Source organism: Pelophylax lessonae (genome assembly GCF_965119305.1).
Source record: "Pelophylax lessonae genome assembly, chromosome: 8".
Taxonomy (NCBI): Eukaryota; Metazoa; Chordata; class Amphibia; order Anura; family Ranidae; genus Pelophylax; species Pelophylax lessonae.
In genome coordinates, this window is record NC_138775.1 from 151915671 (window position 1) to 151941148 (window position 25478).

The following is a 25478-nucleotide window of genomic DNA, read 5'->3' on the forward strand; positions in this document are numbered from 1 at the left end:
AATACTCGTGCAAATAAATTACAGAAACATGAGAAGTCTACACATGTTGCCTGACATTGTTTGCTACTGGGAGACATAATGTGCCCTGGACAGAAAAACCAATATGTGATTTGTGCTGATACCATTATACAACAAATTACAAGGACTTTCAGAAAAACTGGATTCTCTCAAAGTTCATCAAACATTGGGCTACACATTGTGATATTTGTGTTTCTTCTTCCTTTCTTTTCTATTTTATTTTGCTTTAATATTTTATTTTCATTTGTATCTTTATTGTAACACCATAGAGAAGTGTTTAACCACTTACCCACAGGGCACTTATGCCCCCGTGCTTACCAGGCCAATTTTCAACTTTCAGCGCTCTCACACTATGAATGACAATTCACTGTACCCATATGAATTTGTTGTCTTTTTTTCACACAGATAGAGTTTTCTTTAGGTGGTATTTATTTACCACTGTGTTTGCTATTTTTTGTTCTATTTTTATTCTATTCAAAAGGCAGGCCATAGATGGATCAGTTTTTTACTAAAACTAGCAAGTTAAACTGAACTGATTTCGCCATCCACATATTTGATGTGGATGGGGAATCCTCTTGCTGAACCATTGTTTTCTGACAGCAGGGATACTTCCCCGCGCCGCCGGCTATAGCTGGCGGTACTGATTGAGTGGGGATCGGTAGATTGGCTTCTCTACAACCTCGACTGCCAATACATGGATTGTAATTTGGCCAGTCCATGCTGAACCAGCTGAACTTTGATCCATGTATGGCCAGCTTAACTGTAATGAGAAAAATGTTAGTCAAATGGGCAATTGTTTACTGTCCTAGGAATCAAGGGTTGTAAACACTAAAGGGACCTTAGTTATTATTTTCAGCAACTGCTGGTAGGCTATTTTGATTTTAAGTAAAAAAATTGAAAAGTATTTTATCAACCCATCAGCTGCCTTTGCATCTTAGCAGATGGGGAAGGAAACTGCATATCAGGAAATGATTTTGATTGCTGGCCAGTATTATAGAAGGAACAATCTGAGGTTCTAGTATACATTATCACATGCATGGAAGCCACCTAGGTGCATAATATTAAAAATATATGCTGGATGGGTGGAGTATCCATATGCTTGCTAGGCTATGATATGACAGGAGAACTTGGGACTCTGGAGGCTTTTGATCATTATATTATTTCCCAAGTACTCTGTTGGACTTTGCCATCTATTTTGGAATCCAGTAAATGCTACTCTCTGGTAAAAAACCAAGGTTCTTTGGAAATTTGTTTCGATTGGAGGAGTTTGTGTTCTATACCTGTTGACGCACTCCTGTTTCCACCAGAATACTAATAATTACCTTACATTGTTAATCCTTCATCATTCTCATTTCTAACATACATCATTTACTACTGACCTCTGAAGTCTGCTACATTACTATTTCCTGGCTGAAGTAATTACACTACACTGGCAGGCTAGGAACAATGCTAGAGACAAGGAGCGTGATTGAGGAGCAATCCTGAGACAACCACAAAAGATGAGTAAATAAATCATAATTACCGTATATCAATTGCAGCAGAGATCTTGGTATAACTTACAGTATTACCTGGCTTACAGAAAAAAAGGATCTGTTTTTGCTGTAGAGGCAAGTTTACAGCTTTTTGTGTTTTCTTAGTTCAAGTGGAAAACTGAAGACCAGCATATGTTAACTTCACTTTTCTAACCTGAATTAAGCATGAAAGATGTAAATTGGATGGTTTGTACAGAAAACTTTGAGCGCTCATCTCTGCAGCGAAAAATGTTTGTAAAAATGAGAACATTTATTATCAATAGCGTTTAAGGCTGCCATGGTCCCAAGTCAAGGGTAGCAAAGGTTTCATTGGTGGCAAGCTGCAAGTGCACACCATGTGCTAAATACATAAATTCACTACTTTCTAGCATTACTTACTCTGGACCCTTGCACACCATACCCTATACTTTCCTGACCCCTGTGCTCTGTGTGTTACTTGCTCCTGACCCCTGCAAAATGTGCGTTACTTACTCCTAACCCCTAACACTCTGTCTGTTATTTATTTTCAACACCTGCAATCTGTGTATTAGACGCTACTGATCCATTACCACATGCATTATGCACTTTTGACCCTTGCACTCACTGTGTTACTTACTCTTGGCCCATAGCATAATAGGTTTTATTTAACCATGCCCTTTAAGTCCCCTGCACAATTTGGACACATTCACAATGTAGCTTGGTGCGCTATATGCACTGCATCATTTCTTTACATATACCCCCCAAGGCATATAACTAATTGTTGCATCGCATGTTAAAAATGGGGGTGGGGGGGCTAAAAGAGGTGTGATTTTGTGGGTGTGGTTAAAAGTGTATGCACGGTCAGTAGGGTTTCCCTGGATTTTATTTTGAGAATCTGGTAACCTTAACTTGAAGTGTGCCTTTGCCTCAAAGAAATCTATCTATCATATGCAGAATGCATTTCTTCCAGTAAGAGGTGATTAACCATTTGCCGCCAAATCACATACCTGGTACGTCCTTTGATTTCAAGTGGTTGTACTGGGGTAATGCATCCGACGGTCAGATTTCTTGTAATAGCAGGAGGGTGGGACGTACCCTTCTGTGGCTTGCTCAGGCTCGCCCCTCCCACCGGGAGACCCGAGCTACCTGCCAGCACGTCCTAGACAGAGGCCCATACGGAACCAGGATCGGCTGTGATTGGGTCTTTGCTATGGTAACCTGGAAGCGATGACATCACTTTCGGTTTAGAGGGATGTCAATCCATTTGGTGCCATTTTTAAAAAATCAAAATTATTCACAAACACAGATCTTGGTAATTTGAATGCTTTCAAGGGCAGAGTAGAGATTTGTGGTCTTATAGACCCCAGATCCCTTCAAAAAGAGTACCTGTCACGTGCCTATTGCTGTGACAAAGGATGTTTACATTCCTTGTGACAGCAATAAAAGTGATCAAAACATTTTTTTTTTAAAGCAACCGTGTAAAAGTTTAAAAAATTTAAAATATTAAAGTGTTTGTTACCCCAACACTTAATATTCCTGATATGTGCCTGCTGTACCATATACCATGTATGAGAAAGGATCCTGTTTGTAATGCTTCCTTTATGTGAAATCCCTGGTGTTCCTGTCAGTACCTCTGCTTTCCTATTCAAAACTTACCACACTAGGCAGGAGAACACATCATGGTCAGTTCTCTAGCTATGCTTGGAACTCAGCCTGCTCTCCTCCATTGTTCAGACTTGCCCTGACAGGCCCCCGCTGCACAGCAATTCACTGGGCAGCTCAGTGTACTGCTTCTCCTCCCCCCCCAGCTCTTATGCAGCTGAGAACAGAGATTCTGGAAGCACTTCTAAAAAGGGGAAAAATGTATATATAAAGTCGTTTTATATCTATACAAAAATGTTTTGCCTTTCATTTCTATTTTAAACTGAATTGATTGCTTTACAAGGTGATCGTTTACAATCACTTACATAATAATAATAATAATAAAAAAAAAAAAAATTAAAGTACCCCCATCCTCTGTGCTCGCGCAAAAGGCCCACACATGATCAGATCATGGGCAGTAATTCTAGCACTAGGCCTCCTCTGTATATTTAAAGTGGTATTCTGTAACAGCTTTTAAAGTGTTGCCTATGGATAGTAAAATGTACATCGTTTGTTGCCTTGCATGGGTTAGCATGACATGTATGGTTTCTATTTACTTGGTGTAACATCATCTTTTATATTATTTTTTTTTTTTGTATTAAAATTCAAAAAAGTGTATTTTTTCCTAAAAACTGCGTTTGAAAAACCGCTGTGCAAATAAATACCACGTGACATAAAAAATTGCAAAACCCACCAATTTATTTTCTAGGGCCTCTGCTTTAAAAACATATATAATGTTTGGGGGTTATAAGTAATTTTCTAGCAATATGATTGTTACATGTAAACAAAAAGTGTCAGAAAAGGCCTGGTCTTTAAGTGTTTATGCAGGTTGCAAGAAAAAAATGTACCAATGACTTGTTGGGCTAGATATACAATTATTTGCTTATTTAGCTTGAAGCATTCTTATAAAAAAAAAATGAAAAGTCTGTATTTGCTTCTCACCATACTATAACATTGGGCCTTTTTCTAAATGAACTCCTCTTTTTTTTAATTTAAAGTTTAATTTTATATAACAATATTCATTTCATCAATAAGTAAACTAAGTATACATCTCAAATCTATCACACTTAAAACATAGAGCACAGAACAACATCACATAATAATCAAATAATAATAATAATATTAATCCCATAATTCTGAAATAGCCATCCAGTACAGAGCATATAACATCAAAGGAAGCCTGGATCATAGCATTCTGTTTGAGATTCTGTAAACACATACCTGGAGTATCAATCCACCTACCCCAAAAAAATTAAAAACCTTGAACCTAGGGGCTCTCTTTTTTTTTATTAAACATTTGCATAGGGAACCAATCAGATTTCCTACAAACAAGAAATTTGCCTACATGATTCAATTTTTCCCTCATAGTGAAAGTCTTTGATTGAGTCTTTGACTGATCTACTACAGTACATACACTTACAATAAGAATTAAAATTATGAGGTCCCTACATTAACAAGAATTGGGTGAATTTTACAATATTAATAATATTTTAAAGCTTTTTCTTTCATAATGTACAGAGATTTTTCAATCTTAAAGTGACACTAAACTCTGGTTTAAAAAAATTATATTAAAGTATGTGTTCTGAACTCCCAAAAAGTACCTTCTAGTGCTCTCAGTCCTCTGATTTTCTGTTAGAGGGTGCCTACATTCATTTTCCATGGTCCCACCCTCTCTTGCTTACTCCCAAGGGACTGTGAACTATGCGATTTGTAGTGTGCATGGAGCAGTTCACTCGACCGCAACTATTGTGCATTGCTCATTGTTCTGTCTCAGCATCGATTGTACCTGTGACCTTCTTGTAGACCCAGTCTGTAAGTGTGTGCAGCAGGTTGAATGATGGCTTTAACAGATAGTTTACTCAATGAATAAAGACTCCAGAGGTGTTCTCCAATGCTTCTTTATGCTTCAAGTTAGCAAAGACATAAACATAGAGGCTTTTCCATAGGTAAATTTACAATGAAGTTACACAGCTTCCACACTCTGCAGTCTCCTCATAACAACTAAACAAAATGGCAGTTACAGCAGGAAAATGGAGATGGGAGAAACCATCTAGCCAGAAACAGCAGGGGTGCTAGGAAGATACCAATATCATAGCATAACGTAACATGTAATAACAACTGCTAGACAGTTAAAGCTGCGTGGCAGCACACTCCCCGCCTGGTATCGTGAGATACCACTACACAATTATTTTCCATAAACATACAATTAACATTGCATACAGTAGAATGCTATGTAGCCCTCTCCTCTAAGCTAACTATGCTAGAGATCTAAGTGACTCCTTCACATAACACTGAATCAGAATTTTTTTGAAGCAGGCATAATTAGGACTGTCTCAGTGACTGGTCTCAGGAAGGTTTTTGGGCTCCTGTCCTTTACAATCCTGACTTCCACACTTCGGACCTTTCCATCATCACTAGCAATGGCCTTTGTAATAACTCCAACTGGCCACTGGATCCGATTGGTTTGCTTTTCTTTTAGAAGAACCAGGTCTCCTTCCTTTAAGTTAGGCTTCTGGGTTTGCCACTTTTTACGTCCTTGAAGAAGTGTGAGGTATTCCCTCCTCCATCTGTTCCAGAAACAATCTGCAAGGTATTGAGCATATCTCCATTGACGTTTATATATGTCCTTTTCATCAAAGATGCTCTTTGGCGCTGGGATCTGTCCAATGTTCCGGCTCAATAATGCAGCTGGAGTTAAAACAGTTGGACATTCTGGGTCTGTGGATACAGCTGTCAGCGGTCTTGAGTTGATTATTGCTGCGACCTCAGCAAGGAATTTAGTAAGTACTTCATGGGTAAGACGTGAAGAACTCACATCAAGCAAAATAGAATCCAGTATGCGCCTTGCTATCCCAATCATACGTTCCCATGCTCCGCCCATGTGTGAAGCGTGTGGTGGGTTGAATTTCCACTGGTTTGCAGTGGCGGAGAAGGTGGCCCTTGGAGGTGGCTCTGTCTGAGAAGCTCGCTCCCGCAGGGGTTTGTTAATGCTCTGGGACGCTCTCTCGCTATAATTGAACTGGTTGGTCAGTTTTCTCTCCTTCTTGTTCCTGGATGGTATTTCCTCTCCTTCTGTCCATTCTTCACTAGCCTGAGCGTCAGACTTCCCATCTGTATCTTTGTCTCCCGGCTCTGTGGAGTCGTTGGTCTGAGTCTCTTCAATGACTCCCAACTTCGCCATCTGTCGTCGCGCTTTATCAGAGTCTTCGTTTAACATGTTTCCATCCAGGGAGAAGTGTACGGCCAGCTGGTCCACGATGCTAATGGGTTTGTAGGCCAGTTCCTTAAAACTGTACCTCACAATGTTCTGGGGGGCATGAGGGTTGTTTGCAGTCAGGATACGAGTGAATTCCTCCTTAAGTTCAGCCTCGCTGAGTTCCAGCTGGTCCGGAGGCTTAACCAGAGTCTTGGCCTGCATCCATTCATCAGCTCCATCCCCCATAACTGTGGAGTCATCTTCATTCTCCAAATTTCTTCTTGAGCAGATGTTGGAACTCAATGCTACAACTTCAGGCCGGATTTCCGGATCAGTATCTGGATCCTCCAGGTGGAAATCGATATCTTCTTCTGAGTTTGTAGAAGACTGGTCCATTAAAAACTTGGGTTCTGAAAACCAAATGGTTTGTGTGAGGACAACTGCTGGCACTAAAATCTTCTGCATGAATGCTAGAAAGTGCTCTCGCTTCTCAGGTTTGTTACGGAGAGTTTTCTTCAGTGCAGCAAATCTGGTTAAAGCTTGTTCTCGATTGTTAGGGAGAGTAAGCCTTGGTACTCGGAAGGGTACTGGAGCTACCCAATTGTTGGAATTGTCCTTGAAGAACTCTTCATCCGTAATCTTAATGAGCTCCTTGTCTTCGACTGAAGGAGCAATCTTGTTGTCATCACAAGTAGTCTGGTACACTGAATCACCAAAGTCCTTTTGAGAAGTGAGCTTGCAGTTAATGCTTTGGAGTGCTTGATATGGAACTTCGTTCTTAAAATCAAGTCTTTCCTTCACATAATAGTGCGATGGACATTTCATCAATTGACAGGTAACATTAGTTTTGTAGGAAGCTACATCCAAGAGCTTGTGAGATTGGTCTAAGCAGACTTCTCCTATTATCACCCATCCAAGATCGAGTTTCTGGGCCTGAGGAGCATCATCTGGACCGTTACATAACTCTCTTATTTTATGAACTCTAGGAATGTCTCTCCCTAGTAGAATCAAAATCTTAACATCCTTGTTAAGTGGTGGAATGTAGTTAGCAATGTGGCTCAAATGAGGGTGATGATGTGCAACCTCTGGTGTGGGGATTTCTTCTCTGTTGTTCGGTAGCTGATCACATTCAATTAGCGTTGGAAGAGAAAACTCTGTGTCCTCATATTCTGATGCGACTATGAAGCCATGGGCTCTTCTTCCAGAAGTATTGACCTTTCCTGCACATGTCTGCAAGGTATAGGACCAGGCCTCTCCTTGAATGTTGAATAGGTCAAAGAATTCTGTACTGGCCAATGAGCGATTGCTCTGATCATCGAGTATGGCGTACATTTTTATGGATTTTTGTGGACATCCTTCAGGAAACACTCTTACAAGACATATCTTGCTACAAGACTTGCTATGAAGCCCTTCTCCACATACCTCTGTACACCTTGTGGTTACGGGGTCGGCATATTGCTCAGTTCTCTCCCCGCCATCATCTGATGTAGTCTTGGGGTTGCTGCCGGGTGAAGGTTTCCTTTTGAACAGGTCTGAATGAAGAGCGTCCACATGTTTGGCACTGTTGCAGAGAGAACATCTGATGGCGATCTTACAGTCTCTAGCTAAATGATCGGAGGATGCACAACACTTAAAACAGATATTATGCTCTTTGAGAAATGACTTGCGTTCTTCAATAGGCTTGTCCTTAAATGCACGACATTTGGAGAGAGAGTGTGGCGCATTATGAATAGGACACTGTTGATTAAGATTGCTAGCTTTAATGTCTGTAGCTAAGACGCTGGATGCTATTGAAGTCTTCCTCACGGCAATAGGATGCCTTAAATCCTTGAATTTACTGTTGGTGGCAATACCCCTTGAAGTACTTAAAGGAATGGTGGTTGTATCTGGATAGAAGAAGCTTGGGTCATTCTTGGATCTTGCAACCTTCCGCACGAACTCTGAAAAATAAGAAAAGGGAGGGAAGGAAACACAATGCTCATACTTATACTTTGATCCTACACTAGTCCACTTTCCCTGAAGATGACTAGGCAACTTTGCTACAATAGGATTTACGCCCTGAGCAGTGTCTAAATAGCTAAGACCTGGTAAACTAGGATCTAACTTAGCAATTTCAAGTTCATGAAGGAGGTCACCTAACTCTCTAAGCTTATGATTGTCCTTAACAGAGATTTTAGGAAAGTCGTTTAGTCTCTGGAATAAGGCAGATTCAATGACTTCGGGGCTCCCATAGTCTTGTTCTAGACGTTCCCAGGCAGCATCAAGGCCTGCTTTAAAGTTATAAATGTAGACAGATTTAAGTCTCTTTACTTGTTCTGAAGATTGACGCCCCAACCACTTTATTAGTAAGTCAAGTTCTGCTTGAGGTTCAATGTCCAAGTTCTTGGTTACCGCCTTAAATGTAGATCTCCAACTCCTGTAGTTCTCTGGGCGGTCATCAAATCCAGACAGTCCAGTTGTAATCAACTCTCGTCGAATCATATACTTGCTGAACTCTGCAATGTCAGTGCTTTCAGTTTTTATAGCCACAGGGTCTACTGATGGTGTGCCGTCTTGGACCATGGTTGGTATCTGATGTTGGCTGGTAGGTAGAGAGAAAGGTGTTGCAGATGGATTTAATTTAGGTAAGGGTCTGTTGACTGAAGGTCTCTGAGCATTTGAAGTCAAAGAGAGCTGTATCAAAGGGGGTATAGAGTTCATTCTGTAGTCTTCTGCTGTGCCCTTGTAATCTCTATGCACATAGGGTTGTGGTGGCACATGAGCTGCGTAGGTTGATTCACTTGATTTTGTGACGTGCGGTAGTTGTGGAGGGTCTCTGTTAGTAGGTGCGTCTAGTTGACCAGCTTGCTTTGGCGACACATTGCCTTCTGATCCACTTGCTGGATGATTATGAGAAGAATCTCCAACTGTAGGTGGGACTGTATTGTCGTGGTTCTGAGTTAGGACATACTGTAGGGTCCTTTCAACAGGGTCTTGACAAGCAGCTAAGCTGGTACAAGCTGCTGCTTCTTCTTCCAATAGGGCTTGTTCCAAGACAGATAACTCTGCTAAAGCTACTTCCTTTTCTCTATTCTTCTGAAGAATTTCTAGCTGAGCCTCTGTTTCTGCTTGTATTCTTGCCTGAATGCGTTTAGCTTCTGCTTCCTTGCATTTAGCTTCTGCTTCCTTGCATTTAGCTTCTGCCTTGATGGCTGCTTCTTTTTCAGAGCAGGCGGCTTGAACCTGGGCTACTGCAACCTTTTGGCGAGCTTTGAGAATTTGGTCGCTCAGTATTGACCTTATAGAGCAGGACCGCAATGACTTAGAAGAAGATTTATGATATGAGCGGGCAGACCTAGAAGATTTTCCTGAGTGTCTTGAAGAAGCAGAGTTACAGGATATAGTCTCATATAGCTGTGCCAATCTCCCTTCTATCTGTGCCTTTGCTTCAAGATATGTGCTATGCCTCTGCTGGTCATTAGAAGTAAAGTCCTTTAATTCCAATGCAGCTTCCTCCATGTTGGAATGTGACAATAGGGAATAGTACTTCTCTGAAAGTCTTTTATAATTCTCAAATGCCTTCTTAACCCTTGAGAGAGCAGTGTTCAATTGCTCAGAGTTGTTGCTAGTTTCATTAGTGGCTGTTATACAACTTAAAGTCTTTTCCCATAATGCAGTCAGGTTACTAGATGTTTCTTCCTTACTTGCTTCATAAACCTCCCTTGCCTTCAAGGATGGATGAGGGGCTCTGACAGGACGAGCAGAATGAAGTAAGGAGTCTGCTTTATCTTGACTAAATGCAGGTAACTCTGTGAGATCTCTGTCAGACATAATAAGTACTGTATTTCTGGTGTCTTGTTAGAAATCTGCCAGAGCTCAGCTCTGTAAGTAGTGACTTCTGTTATTAAGCAGGCTGGCTGAGGTATTTTTTGTTACAATAGTGGCTATTGCTGGAACTAGTTCAAACTGGATCACCTCAGAAGGCTGTAACAGTAATGAAGCAGTAATAGGTGGCTGGTTTCATATGCAGAGTGATGCTTCTGGTGACTCACAGACAAGTTTGGTACTTACAGTTCTGAAGCTGTATATTACCATGGACATTTACTTCGAGTACTTTTTGGAACTGTACTCTCTGAAGCTGTGTATTCCTGGAAATTTACTTTTTGAAGCTGTGTACTCCTGTAAATTTACTGTTCTGTCTCAGCATCGATTGTACCTGTGACCTTCTTGTAGACCCAGTCTGTAAGTGTGTGCAGCAGGTTGAATGATGGCTTTAACAGATAGTTTACTCAATGAATAAAGACTCCAGAGGTGTTCTCCAATGCTTCTTTATGCTTCAAGTTAGCAAAGACATAAACATAGAGGCTTTTCCATAGGTAAATTTACAATGAAGTTACACAGCTTCCACACTCTGCAGTCTCCTCATAACAACTAAACAAAATGGCAGTTACAGCAGGAAAATGGAGATGGGAGAAACCATCTAGCCAGAAACAGCAGGGGTGCTAGGAAGATACCAATATCATAGCATAACGTAACATGTAATAACAACTGCTAGACAGTTAAAGCTGCGTGGCAGCACACTCATTCCAAACAAATGAAAGCGAAAGGAAAGGTTCAGGAGCTCATGGAAGACATTACAAAAGGCAAAAAAAAAACCACAGTAAGTTATGATTAATGAAAACTAGATTACAGGGCAACTAAGTAATTGGTTTGTATAGATTATTTGTGGAGAATAAGGATATAATTTAGTGTCACTTTACCTTTCTATTCAGTTGTAAAATGTTACTACGAGTTACCTTTGTCTAACCAATGTTTAGTCTTTATTGTCTTATGGAAGTGTATTATTTATGGTTGATTGTCTGTATGAAATTACTTTGTTAAATTAATCAACATCAATATCATAACTGAATTGAAACAATAAACTGCTGTCTTATGTCATCTGTTCTAAATAAAATATACTTATTTTTATTACTGGGTCCCCGTTATCTATGTTTTACTCTCTGCAGTTGTCTTTTCTTTAGTTTCAGCAGCATTCTCTTTATAGCATTGATAAGGTTACACTTAACCACTTGCCAACCGCAGCACCCACCAATTAGTGGCTCTTTACCACGTAATCAGCTGTGTCCAATCACAGCTGATCATGATGTCAACAGAAGCCGGTTACCGACTCTCTGTCAGCGTGTGGAGGAGAGGAGAAAAGAGCCGATAATTGGCGTCTGCAAAAGTGCTGCCAATCTGTGTCCACCACTGCTGCCAATCAGTGCCCACCAACGTCTCCTCATCTCCTATCAGTGCCGCCTACCAGTGCCCATCAGTGTCAGCTACCAGTGCCACATTTCAGTGCCCATCAGTGCCACCTATCAGTTCAGCCCCATCAGTGCCTCTTCATCAGTGCCCACAAGTGCCACTTCATCAGTGTCCACCAGAGCAGCCTATCAGTGCCCATCAATGCTGCCTCGTCAGTACCCATCAGTACAGCCTTACTAGCGCTAATCAGTGAAGAAGAAAAATGTTTGCAAAATGTTGCTATTTTTGTGTGAAACAAATGAGAAAAATTTAATTTGGGTACAGTGTTGCATGACCGTGCAATTGTTATTCAAAGTGGGACAGCACTGAAAGCTGAAAATTGGCCTGGTCAGGAAGGGGTGAAAGTGCTCAGTGGGCAGGTGGTTAAACCATATGTACCAGAAGTGGTGACTGAACTGTAATCATTACAGAACCCTACTCACAAATTGAGGACTATTTAGTCTCCTCTCACCTCCCCCAACTTCCCTCCTCCATACAACACCTATATGGGAAAAACCTATCACCATGGAAAAATGACAGGCCTCAATAGGCTCCTTTAAGATGGGCAAATTGCTGGGCCCTTTTGGCTTTATCTTACAATATTATAAACTTCTACTGCCACATCTAGGCCCTCATATGACAAAACCTTCAACACACAAGGGCATACATCTTCATTCCCACCTGATTCGCTGAAAGACTATATGTCAGTAATTTCTAAAGAGGGCAAAGATCCTTTGTCCTGAGGTAATTACCACCCTATTTCTTTGTTAAATGTTGACTTGAAATTGTTTACAAAATTTCATGCATTAAGTTTCCACTTATGTGTATGATATGCTCTTTTCATTGACTAACTCCACTATCTCACTGCCAAAACTACTTCTTGAATTTGGAACATACGGAGACCTATGCAATTTGAAAATCAATTTAAGTAGACCTCCAAAGCCTTGAAATATTTCGGTACATATATCCTCCTGCAACTGAATTGGATCTGCAAGCTGAACTTCCACCCCTTCCTAGCACAGCACGCAAACTGCTCAGGAAATGGCGCAAAGTACTGTTTTCTTGGTTTGGGCATTGTAATATCATTAAAATGTCTATACTACCCACATTTTTATATATTTTCCAAGCTCACTCAGAATACCCATGTAGCACCCTACAGGTAGGTGCTAGGTAAAAGTATAGTGGACCTTAGCTGCCTAACAGCAGGGCCATGATTTCAGCAGGGCTGTCATGTCTCCCAGGTGTGGTTACTAAGAGGGGAGTCTCCCCACTGGCTCTGTGAAAGGATTCTCATTGGGCAAGTGGAGGAAATCCAATCAGTGGCTCATTCGGGCTTGTATCCACCCCAGACGGCAGATTCTGCTGCAGAGGATTCTATGAGGGGGTATAAGTCTTAGGGGAGCGCATGACGCAGCATCTTTGGTGGGAAGCAGAGTCCCAGGAGGGAGTACGGCTGTCTCTCCTCCTGTCAGAAGGATCGGGTGTCTTTGGTGGCTGCCTGAGTATCCAGAAGGGAGAGCTGAGCTGCAGAGAGGATCCGGTGTGCCGAGGACCAGTGGAGAAGGAGGGGTTCAGTTCTAAGAAAGCCTTCCAAGGTCGTGAGTACTGTGAACTGACCCTGGGGTCTGCCTAGTGTAGAGGGGACCACTCCGGTGAAGGTCCCAGGGATCCTGGAGTCTGCAAATGTCAAGGGGGTTGCCTAGTGAAAGGACCCTGAAGTGTCAAGGGGGTTGCCTAGTGAGAGGACCCTGGAAGTGTAGAGGGGGCACCAGCGGTTGGGCCCTGAAGAGTTAAGTGTGCAGTGTTATGAGTTGCAGCAGTACAAGCAGTCACAAGGAACTACCTCAGTCAGTGAAGGGCTGGAGGGAGTCATACAAAGGACTTTTGAGCTAGACTGAGTGTCAAGAGTCAAGGATCATTGCAGTCCTGGATCTTCTGAGTTAACCAAGGGTGTTAAAATCGAAGTTCTAGCACAAGTTCAGCATAACAGTATTTCCTGGTGCCTCCATGGCAGCATACCAATGATAGAGCTCCGCCTCGACTCCTCCCTCAGGACTAGTGCATAGCATAAAAGACAAGAAGGTCCCTTCCCCCAGCATTCTCCTTTTTTTCCTCATACCTCTGGAACTGGTGAAGAGTTAGCAGTATGTCCCTACCTCTGCCTTACTTAGTTTGGCAGCTTCCGCTGGGTTCAGCCTCTCCCAGACGCAGTCCCTGCTCTTGGGTCGCTCATAGCACTAATAAGGCAGGGAACCCCTTCTGTGGATCTTTTGGGGTCAAAGCAGAGTTTCCTCATAGGAACGCAGTCTGCAGTTTCTGGAAAATTATGGATGAGTCGTTTCTGCAAAACAGCCGGGTCAGGTTTTCCCTTTATTTTATCTGTTTCATTTATATATTTCACTGGTACTGTATGTGTTATCAATGTCTTATTTTCCATTTCTCCCCTTTTTTCAGGTTACTGTCACTAAATGATGTTATTAGTTAGGCATATTTTGTTATTTTTTTCTTCCTTATATTCTGGTAGTAATGCGTTTTTTTTTAGGGGTTTGTCCTTTTTCCCAAAAAGTTACCTCTTAAGCTGGATACACACTGTGCAACTTTTGTTGTCAGATTTCCTTTAGATTTGTCTTTTCTGTGTGGTGCAGGGGCCTGCCTGATTGCATGGAGGTTGGGGGTGTTTAGGTTTGGCCTCATGTTATATGGTTTTGGTAGGTCTGGAGGAAAAAATCTAAAGAAAATTGTATAGTGTGTTAGTCGCCGGCCATGTTTGTTGGGGGAAAGCAGTGCTCGCTTTCCCTAAAGTAATCAAAGTAAACTATGAGCAGCAGTTTTGTCCATTAGGCTCTCCCTTTCACTAATTAAAGATATAAGGAGGCATCTTGCTGGGATCTGCCTCTATGAGAAGACCTTCAAGTGCTCTTTTCCCTGCCCTTAGGTAAAGTAAATTTTTATTTAAAATCTGTACAGGTATATCTGTGGGTATAGTTGTGCAGCTGTGTGTGTGTGTGTGTGTGTGTGTGTGTGTGTGTATATGTATGTATGTGTGTATGCGTCTATGTATATGCGTGTATGTATGGGTATCTGTCTTGTATAGGTCTGACAGTTTTATTCCCTCTCTCTTTTCTTTTTCTTCATCCCTATTGTCTTTAAAAAAAAAAAAAAATGGGGATTTTTTGTCTCTGTCTCTCTCTGTCTCTCTCTGTCTCTCTCTGTCTCTCTCTGTCTCTCTCTGTCTCTGTCTCTCTGTCTCTCTGTCTGTCTGTCTCTCTCTCTCTCTCTCTCTCTCTCTCTCTCTCTCTCTCTCTCCTGACCCTGCTGCTCGTAAGCCATCATGAGTCACTCATCTTATGCAAAAGATCCTCACACTTCTGATAGGTATGGGACCAACTTTACGTGAGTATTAAAAAAAAAAAAAAGAGAGCATGTGCCTTTGAGTGATGGGAATTTTCCCTCTCTCACCAGCCCTGCCCATTCCAAGAGATCGGAGAAATCTTCAAGATATCGAGATGACGAGAGTCCATATAGATTCCGATCCTCACAACATAGATCTGGAAGATCAAGATCAAGGAGGCGGGACTATTCCCCATCTCCCCCTCCTCATACTTCCAGGAAGAAATGCTGGGCTTGTGGCGCAAATCCCCTCCCGGATAAATTAGTCTGCAAGGACTGCTTGAGAGATTATGCGGCCAATCGGGAGCAGGAAAGCAAACAAGTAGTAGACTTGATCAAACAGACGGTTAAGGATTCAATTTCAGAGCTAGCATTGGCTCCGACCCAATCTGTTTCCGAATCTTCTGCTCATGTTCCAGATACCGAAAGGCCCTGTCCCTCTGCAACTATTACTCCTTTAGATCCGGTAGAGCATCCAGCCAGGGAGTCAGACTCGGTGGGATCTTCAGATGAACGGGATCCATCTGGGTTCCAGTATACCTTGGTTCAGCCCTTCATTCAGGCGGTCAAAGAAGCTATTGCCTGGGAGGAGGTAGAAGATCACACTCCTCAAAAATCCAAATCCTATTTTCCATTCCTTAAAAGGAAACAGATCTATTTCCCTTTAATGGGAGAAATTAAGGCGGGACGTCCCAAAGGAGGACATAAACAAAGCCCTGGAAGAGCTCAAGATTTTGGCAGATTTTGTGGGAGAAGCAGCAATTGATACCATCCGCTGCTCAGCCAGAGCTATGCTCCATTCTGTGATGGCAAAAAGAGCTTTATGGCTTAAACCATGGATAACCGATCCTGCATCCAAACAGAACTGGTGCAAGATTCCATTTGATGGGAAGAATTTGTTTGGGGAACAACTAAATACAGCCATCTCGAGAGTGTCGGGCGGAAAATCGGGCATGCTTCCACAAAACGGAAGGGCTCGCAAGTCAAGGCCATTTTACAGCAAGATTCCATCCATCTAATGTGCGGGATTACAGACAGCCAAAACAGGCCAGAGAGGGCAGGAGAGGCACTCAAGCTTCCTTCCTAAATTCCAGAAAAAATAAAGTCCTTACCGCTCCCCAAGAGGCGCCAACACCTTTTTGACGCCAACTTAGCCTTGTCCCTCCCAGTGGGGGCCAGGCTAAAACAATTTTTCCAATCTGGGCAAGCCACTGCCAGGATCCTTGGGTTCTAACGACTATTCGTTGGGGCCATTTTTGGAGTTTTTTGGGTCATCCTCCTCAAGATTCGTTCCAACAGACAACGTGGCCGACCTCCCATCAAAAGGCACAAGCACTGTCTCATTTCCTGTCATCTCTCCAGCTTCAGAAAGCGGCAGTTCCTGTTCCCTCGGAAGAGCGCTTCAAGGGATTCTATTCTACCCTTTTTCTGGTCCCAAAGAAAACAGGAGGTTGGAGACCTGTTATAGACCTAAAGAAGCTAAATCGACACATTATTCTCGAAAAGTTCAAAATGGAGTTTCTGCAAACGATTATCCATGCCATCCAGCCAGGGGACTGGATGATCTCTATAGATCTGCAGGATGCATATTTGCATGTCCCTATTCTCCCCTCTTTCCAAAATACCTGAGAGTCGCAGTGGGACAATTGCACCTCCAATTCCAAGCCCTTCCCTTCGGCTTGTCCACCTCTCCACGAGTTTTCACAAAGATACTGGTCTCATCCCTGGCTCCACTTCGAGAGAGGTCTAAGAGTCTACCACTATTTAGACGATATCTTGCTTCTGGCCTCCAACCCAAACCAGCTCATAGTCCACAAGGAAATGTTAATGCAGGAATTAACGGAAATGGGATGGTTGATAAACCTACAGAAGAGCCAGTTAATACCTACTCAAGAGATGATTTATCTGGGCGCCTTATTCAACACGAAACAAAGTTCAGTTTCTTTGCCTCCTCAGAAGAGGGAAGCCATTATTCAGAAAATGATCCAAGTTCGGCGATGTTCTTTCCTGACAGCATCTCAATGCATGAGTCTAATAGGCACTATGTCGGCCTGCATCCCTTTAGTCCCCTGGTCTCATTGGCATCTGAGGCATTTCCAAGTAGCCTTTCTGGCACAGTGGAAGAGACTACATCTTTCCCAAAAGATCAGTCTGTCAGCATCAACAATCAGAAGCCTACACTGGTGGACAGATGCAACAATTCTTTCCAAATCGCATCACCTCGGCTCTTCCTCATGGATCACAATTACGTCCGATGCCAGCGGACAGGGCTGGGGAGCCTATTGCGGGGAGACAAGGGTACAGGGAAGGTGGCCTTTCCCTACCAACGGGATTGTGTCGAATATCCTAGAAATCAGAGCGGCTTTTCAAGCATTGTTAGCCTTGACTTCCATCATCAAGGGTCAGAGAGTGTTACTGCGTCTGGACAACAGGGCAGCAGTGTCTTATCTCCAGAGACAAGGGGGCACACACAGCAGATCCCTTCTCAGGGAAGTGGAGCCAATACTCTTATGGGCAGAGAAGAATCTCCTCGGCCTGAAAGCTGTGTATCTTCCAGGCACTTTGAATATGGAAGCAGATATGCTGTCCAGGAACTTCACGGACAGCAATGAGTGGTCTCTACACCCCCACATCTTCCAGCAGATAGTCAATCTCTGGGACTATCCTCAGGTAGATTTGTTTGCCTCTCCGAGCAACAACAAGTTGACCCGTTTCTTCTCCTGCTTTCCTCACCCATCGGCCGAAGCAGTGGACGCTCTGGTATGCCCATGGGTCTTCAAGACGGCTTATACCTTTCCACCTCGCCCACTGATTGTGAGTTTTCTCTCAAGACTTCTGAAGGAAGAAGTCCAAGTTTTGGCAATTCTACCCTATTGGCCGAAGAGACCATGGTTCCCTCTAGCCATTTATCTCAGCCTGGAACCGCCGACGAGGATCCCCTCCTTTCCTCACCTGTTATCTCAAGGCAGGATGTTTCACCCGAATCCCCACAAGCTGGACCTTCGGGTTTGGAAGCTGAAAGGCAGAGGCTGCTCTGCAGAGGTCATCTCTACCCTTCTAGGAGCAAGAAAGCCTTCCACAAACACAGTATACAATAAAATCTGGAACAAGTTTCAAACCTTTGCTTCTGGAAAAGGATTCAACCCCATCTCTCCTTCTACGATTGACGTCCTCAGTTTTTTACAGACGGGTCTAGATTTGGGTCTTAGTCTGAGCTCCCTAAAGGTTCAGGTAGCAGCAATATCGGCCGCATCCAATAGAAGGTGGGCAGAAGACCCCTTAGTAATGACCTTTTTGAGAGGAGTATTAAGAATCCGCCCTCCGGCCAGGCGCTCCTTTCCAAAATGGGATCTTTCATTCGTTTTAGAGGTCCTCTCAGATCAGCCGTTTGCCCCAGTAGAGCAAATTTCACTTTGGAATCTTACATTAAAAACGGTCTTCCTCTTAGCCATAACATCTGGAAAGAGAATTTCGGAACTCCACTCACTAGGAATTGGTGAGGAACACATTTCCTTTTTCCCGGATAGGGTAGAACTCCGTCCGATTCATGGCTTTGTCCCCAAAGTGGCGTCATCAGCTTTCCTAAGAGAACCCTGGGCATTGCCAGTTTTTACTGACATGGATTCCGATACTTGCCACGAATTAGACATCGCCAGAGTGCTGAAAGCCTACTTGGCTGCCACCGAATCTTTTAGGATATCGGAAAGACTATTCATCATCCCTCATGGGAAAAATAGAGGGAAAGATGCCACTAGCAGAACTCTAGCCTCCTGGATAGTGAAGCTAATCAAAAAAAAAACGTACATATCCAAGAATTTGGTGCCTCCAACACAGGTGAAAGCTCATTCCACGAGGGCTGTAGCAGCATCTTGGGCAGCTAGGGCCAACGTCTCCTTGGAGACGGTATGCAGGGCAGCATCCTGGTCTTCTTGCCATACTTTCATCAGGCATTACAGAATTGATCCAGGATCCCTTTCAACTGTAAACTTTGGAAGGAAGGCACTAAGCTTAGCCATGTCCTCTGTCTGAATAAAATTTATTTTTTGTGTGTGCATTATCCCACCCGTGTCAGCTATTTATTTATCATTGGTATGCTGCCATGGAGGCACCAGGAAAGCGGGAAATTGTATCATACTTACCGTAATTTCCCTTTCCTGGTGCCAATCCATGGCAGCATACGCTCCCACCCTCGGTATTCTAAATTACAGGAGAATGCTGGGGGAAGGGACCTTCTTGTCTTTTATGCTATGCACTAGTCCTGAGGGAGGAGTCGAGGCGGAGCTCTATCATTGGTATGCTGCCATGGATTGGCACCAGGAAAGGGAAATTACGGTAAGTATGATACAATTTCCCGCTTTTCAAGCGCCAGGAAGCGTTGGTTGGCATTCAGCCGGCGTTAGGACAGCGCCAACGGGCATTTTTCTGTACAGTGTCCCAGTTAAACCTAGTTGAGCCAGAGGAGTATCCCACTCATTCCCTTCTACCTCAAGGATCATTGCAGTCCTGGATCTTCTGAGTTAACCAAGGGTGTTAAAATCGAAGTTCTAGCACAAGTTCAGCATAACAGTATTTTCAAGCGCCAGGAAGCGTTGGTTGGCATTCAGCCGGCGTTAGGACAGCGCCAACGGGCATTTTTCTGTACAGTGTCCCAGTTAAACCTAGTTGAGCCAGAGGAGTATCCCACTCATTCCCTTCTACCATCCCCATTACAAAATAAACAACACAAACCAAAGATGCCAGAATGGTCATTGTCTCAGTTCTCACACTTGGGTATTCAACTTAAATTTGTTGGAAGTGTTTCCGGTAACAATGGCAGACCTAACCGTGTTTTTTTAACTGTACCCTTTCCCCAACTTTACTCAGAGAAATCATTAATTCATGTCATTCAGATGATTAAGACACATCACACATATGAACTCTTAGTCCCGGTTCACACTGAGGCTACCTGTGAGGCGACCTGGTCGCCTCACAGGTCGCCTCCCATAGGGAAGCTGCGGACCCGTTCTAATAGGAGCGACACAAGTCGCTCCGACTTAGAAAAAGGGTCCGGAGCTTCTTTGGGGCGACCAGGAGGCGACCGCCATAGACTTCAATGTTATGAAGTCCTTGGCGGCCGCTCCGAGGTCGCGGCGCGCTGCTCGCACCGCGACCTCGGAGGTCGCCACCCGAAGTAGCGTCGCTCGTATGTGAACGGGCACTTACTGTCCTCTGATGTCCTTTCCCCAAGGATTAAACAAACATGGGATCCTTAGTTGACATTGTATAGTAAACACGTTAAAGCATGAACATTTTTTTCTTGTTCTAGAGCTTACTGTATTGTTTTCTTCTAATATATTAATTAATACAGTTTTCATATACAGTATACTGATTGTCAGTCGAGTGCAGAACAATTTTAAATTACAGTTTAAAGCTTTACTGTCTTCATTAACCTTCTCACTCTATTAGATGTTACAAGAGACTATTTGTTGATCCTCGTAAAGCTACTGGCAATCAATTGTACTAATGTATGTACAAACTTCTGTTGTCTGCACTTTTTGTGTACAGACTCTTAGTATTTGTACTATACCTGTTTAAACGCAATAAAAACTATTGGAAAATAAGCACAAGACCTACTCTAAAATTTGGATTAATTTAGACATGTCTATATTCTCAGACAAGGGTATTGCCCTTCTTGAACCCCTCTTCTTAGTACATTCTTTTGTTCCCATTCCTCCTTCCAGCAAATTCCCCCCCACCCCCCTTTTTTCCCCTTCCCCTTACCCTTATGCAGGCCCTTATGCAGGCCATACATGGGTCGAATTCAGAACAATGTCAATCGAAAATGAAAATTTTGTGCATTTTGTAATCCGATGGTGTCACCATTGATTTCAAAATTCAACCAACCAAGCCTTCAATTTCACCCCCATGTTGCCAGGAATCTTCTTTTCTTTCTTTCCAGGTCACAGCTTATGCATATTTATTTTTCGATTATATTTCTTGCACGATTTTCCCATCATTGATTGGAAATTCTTTTGTTTTTAACTACTTTAGCCCCGGAGGATTTTGCTGCTTAATGACCAGGCCCTATTTTGCGATTTGGCACTGCGTTATTTTAATGGACAATTGCGCGGTCGTGCCACACTGTACCCAAATAAAATTGACGTGCTATTTTTGCCACAAATAGAGCTTTTTGGTGGTATTTGATCACCTGTGCGATTTAAATTTTTTGCACTATAAATAAAAAAATAGTGACAATTTTGAAAAAAAACATTATTTTTCACATTCTGCTATATAACATTCCCCAAAAAAAAAAAAATGTAAAAATCAAAATTTTTTAACTTTTTTGGCCAATTTGTTTTCTGCTACATATTTTTGGTAAAAAATCGCAATAAGCGTATTTTGATTGGTTTGCGCAAAAGTTATTGCGTCTACTAACTATGGGAAACATTTATGTCATTTTTATTGTTTTTTTTTTACTAGTAATGGCGGCGATCTGCATTTTTTTGCGGGACTGCGACATTGAGGCGGACAGATCAGACCCCTAACTGACATTTTTGACACTTTTGGGGGGACCAGTGACATTACTATAGTAATCAGTGCTAAAAATATGCACTGTTACTGTAATAATGCCATTGGCAAGGAAGGGGTTAATACTATTAGTGATCAAGGGGTTAAATGTAAGCCTAGGGGAGTGATTCTAACTGTGGAGGGGTGTGGCTTGTGATCTCATCCCAGAGACATGTGATCCTATATAGCAGGATCACATAGCCTCTGTGATCACTACAGGGAGAAGGACAGATGGCTGTGTTTACATCAGCCATCCGTCCTCCTCTGTCAGCGGGGGGTAGATTGTGAGTTGCCGGCGACCATCGGAGCCACCTGTCACATGAACTGGCTCCCTAGCTGACGAGCGGGAGTGCGCCACCGGCAGTGCTCCTCGCTCGCCCCCGGCGGTGCCCACTCACCCCCTAGAGTCTCCTGAGTGAGCGACATAGTACTAAATCGGTTTGCCCAGGAGCGCCTGCCTGCCGCAGTAAATCTGCGGTGGGCGGTCGTCAAGTGGTTAAAAAAATTTCCAACATGCCCAATCACTCAAATTCAAAAGCCACATGAAAATTGGCTGTTGCTGCGGCCCCACTAATGGTCAAACATCAAACAATTATTCAAAGGTGCATTTTCGAATGAAAAATCATAAGGCCGGCCTTATGTTCTACGTATCTTTCTACTACGCTCAACTTCTTTAGCACCTATCGAACACACAAAATAAAAAAAGAAAACGTGTCCTACGAATCCCTACAGTTAGGATAAGCAACTGTTGCCACGCGGATCAGTTGAGCGACACAGACAAGGAAGCTGTCTTTACTTTACTAATTAACCAATTTTGATTGGTTTATTTTATTTCTTGATACTGCAGTTTTATTAAGGAGTTATTGCTTGTATATACTCATATTAGTTCTTAACAATTTGTGGCATTTGTGTGACACAAATTCTGACTGTTGTCATCTTTTTTTAATGTCTTTTTAGATGCTAGATATTTTAAATACAAAATTTGCAAAAAAAAATGAAAAAAAGTGCAAAAAGAACCCTAACTCATGAAAACACCTAAAACATATATCCCACCAAATGCATTTATCACCCCATCACATTTTGTATGTATGACAATATATAAACTCGATTTTCCATCTAGTCATCTATACTGAGAGAACTAGGTCTCATGATTGATGACAGACATCACAATCTAGGGATAGAAACCTAAAAATGATGTTGTGAATGAGTCTAATATCACTACCATTTGAAAATGTTTACTTTATATATATGAGACAATGCAGCTGCAATAGATGCATAGGTGTGTGCAAACTATTGCATAAGGGTGGGCACCTTCAAGCTCAAACACAGATGCATACACTGTATATACTGTATACCTACAGACACACACACTATTATAAATAAATGTAAACACACATTTTAAAATGCATTAAAATATTGATGATGTCAGCAGGGCAGTGGATGGTGAAAGTAAAGCAGTGGATAATGTCAGTAAAGCAGAGGACGGTGTCAGTAGAGCAGTGGACACACCGTAGAGAAGTGGACGGTGCTAGTAGAGCAGTGGACAGTGTCAGGAGAGCAGTGGACAGTGTCACTAGGGCGGTTGACCGTGACAGAAGGGCGGTGGACACTGTCAGTAGGGTGATGGACAGTGTCAGTAGTTTTTTTATTTTGAATTATTTTTCACAATGTTCTGTTAACTTTTTTTCCAATCTTTAAGAGCCCCGTTGGGGGGCTTTGGTGAAATATTAGGGGTCTAAACATACCCCTAATGTCTCACTTTTGAGACAGAGAAAGGAATTTAGTATATAGATTCATCAGTTCCTTTCTCTGGAGCCTAAACTGCACAGGACAGCAAGCAGGGTACTACCTGCACAGAGTTTCCATGTTCTCCCTGTGCCTGCACGGGTTTCCTCTGGGTACACCAGTACAGTTTATATGCATACAGTATATAACCAATGGTGACTCACATGTACTGTGGTTACTTATATTCAATGCTAAAATAATCTAGCATGCTCCAAACACCACTACTCATAAGAATCCTAAAAATAGAATGGATGGAGCACAGATTTTTTTGCTTTTTCTGTATTCAAACTCTTATGTCACAACAAGGAACATAAAATGATCAGTTCTGCACCACTTCCCCTTTTTACAAGTGCTTGCATAAAAAAAAACACAGCATTATATACATTTGCAATGAAAAAAGGAAGCAGGCTTCACCCACAGCATTTGGTAACTAAATAACTCCTTATGTATACATAATAACAATTTATCTCTATATCTATCTAGCTCAATAATCAAGTATGGCCATCATGCATGATGCAATGACTGGACATTAAAATGATACAACATAACAGGCTCTTTTTTCAAAACTGTCAAAGTATATAGTAATTTAATACCATAAAGATACTGAGTAGCAAGCTCATATTCAAAACAAAATCTTCCACAATGATTACTCGTTCGAGCACTAATTTAGCCAAGGAGAACTAAAAAATAATAAATGAAAATAATGTACTATCAAAATGTACAACAGACTTTTACAAAAATAAATAAAGATCATAATCTTAGTAATTTCTGATAAACTAAGTCATCTTGATACAGTGATGTCAATTCCTTCACCTGACCATTCTGTTTTCTTTGTCTAAAGCCTGATCTTCATAATATATATACAGTAAAACCTTGGATTGCGAGCATAATTAGTTCCGGAAGCATGCTTGTAATCCAAAGCACTCTTATATCAAAGCAAATTTCCCCATAAGAAATAATGGAAACTCAGAGGATTCGTTCCACAACCATTTATTCATAAATCCTTCAATTTATTGTCCATATAAAAAGATTATAGCATTGCGATAGGTTGTGTAACCATACAATGTCCATCCACAAATAGCTGCTTACACAAGGGGATTGGAAGCAAAATCCAGCAGGAGCTACAGGGTAGCAATATGGTTACATTTAATGAAGGTACAACATTTAGCAACTCACATGGTTGATGAATAAAACAGGCACATCTAAGTATGCAGGTATCCGGGGTAAAGTTGTCCACATAGACTATCTTCTGCACCGCCGGCTGCCAGTCTGTAATCCTGACCAGGAAGACCACCCTGCAATAAAGCGATCTGAAAGCGAGGGGCAGAATGGAAGGGATGACGGTGCGGAGGATGGTCCTATGTGGACAGCTTTACCCCTGATGCCTGCATCCTAGATGTGCCTGTTCCAATCATCAACCATGTGAGTTGCTAAATGTTGAACCTTCATTAAATTTAACCATATTGCTACACTTAGAGGCGCCTCTCTTCTCTTTTATATTTAGCTGTGACTTGAGGCTACTTGTATATCAAGACATCGCTTGTATATCAAGTCAAAATTTATTTGAAAATTTAATTTAAATCTATCTATCTATCTAATATTTTAAGAGAGGCAACTGGTTTTGGCAGCTGTAAACCATGCTGCAGAGAGAAAAATTACAAGCAAATTTGTCTTTTATTCAGCAAGGCAGCAAACAAACACAAGTTCAATGCAGGGGGTTTTGTACAACATGTCCATAGTACAAGACAAACAAATCAACTGCTCATCCCCATAACCAACTTAATTCATGTCAGTTCCTGACTAACAGAGTACCCCCTAATGGGTTCCTCAAAACAAACAGCCAGCACTTGAACCTTTTTGGTTTTCTGACAGCAGTTAGCTTTTTCACACAGCAGCACGCTCCTACAGTAGAGAAAACAAAATAGAGCCCGAGGTATTAGTGTCAGGAACTGGATCGCTTGCTGGTGGCACCTTGATTCCTGGACCCGAAGGATGCAGTTCTGGTGTGTACCAGCGAGTGTTCCCTCTGGCAGCCAGCAGATCCAAGCAATTATTCTTCACCTGATGTGGGTTACTGGGATGGTATTTTGTGCCTCCTCTATTATTCCATATTACCTCAATGTTCTGCTTGTGCGCAGCATGTACCT

General features: G+C 42.2%; 1 protein-coding gene across 1 annotated transcript; it reads right to left on the minus strand.

Moving 5' to 3' along the window:
• Nucleotides 1-643: 643 nt before the first annotated feature.
• LOC309562201 (uncharacterized protein) lies at nucleotides 644-10155 on the minus strand (the record flags this gene model as incomplete). Its single annotated transcript, XM_082266320.1, has 3 exons — nucleotides 644-778; nucleotides 8401-9435; nucleotides 9535-10155. The coding sequence occupies 3 exons, from the start codon at nucleotides 10153-10155 to the stop codon at nucleotides 644-646; spliced, it is 1791 nt and encodes a 596-aa protein (XP_082122446.1).
• Between the last annotated feature and the right edge of the window lie 15323 nt (nucleotides 10156-25478).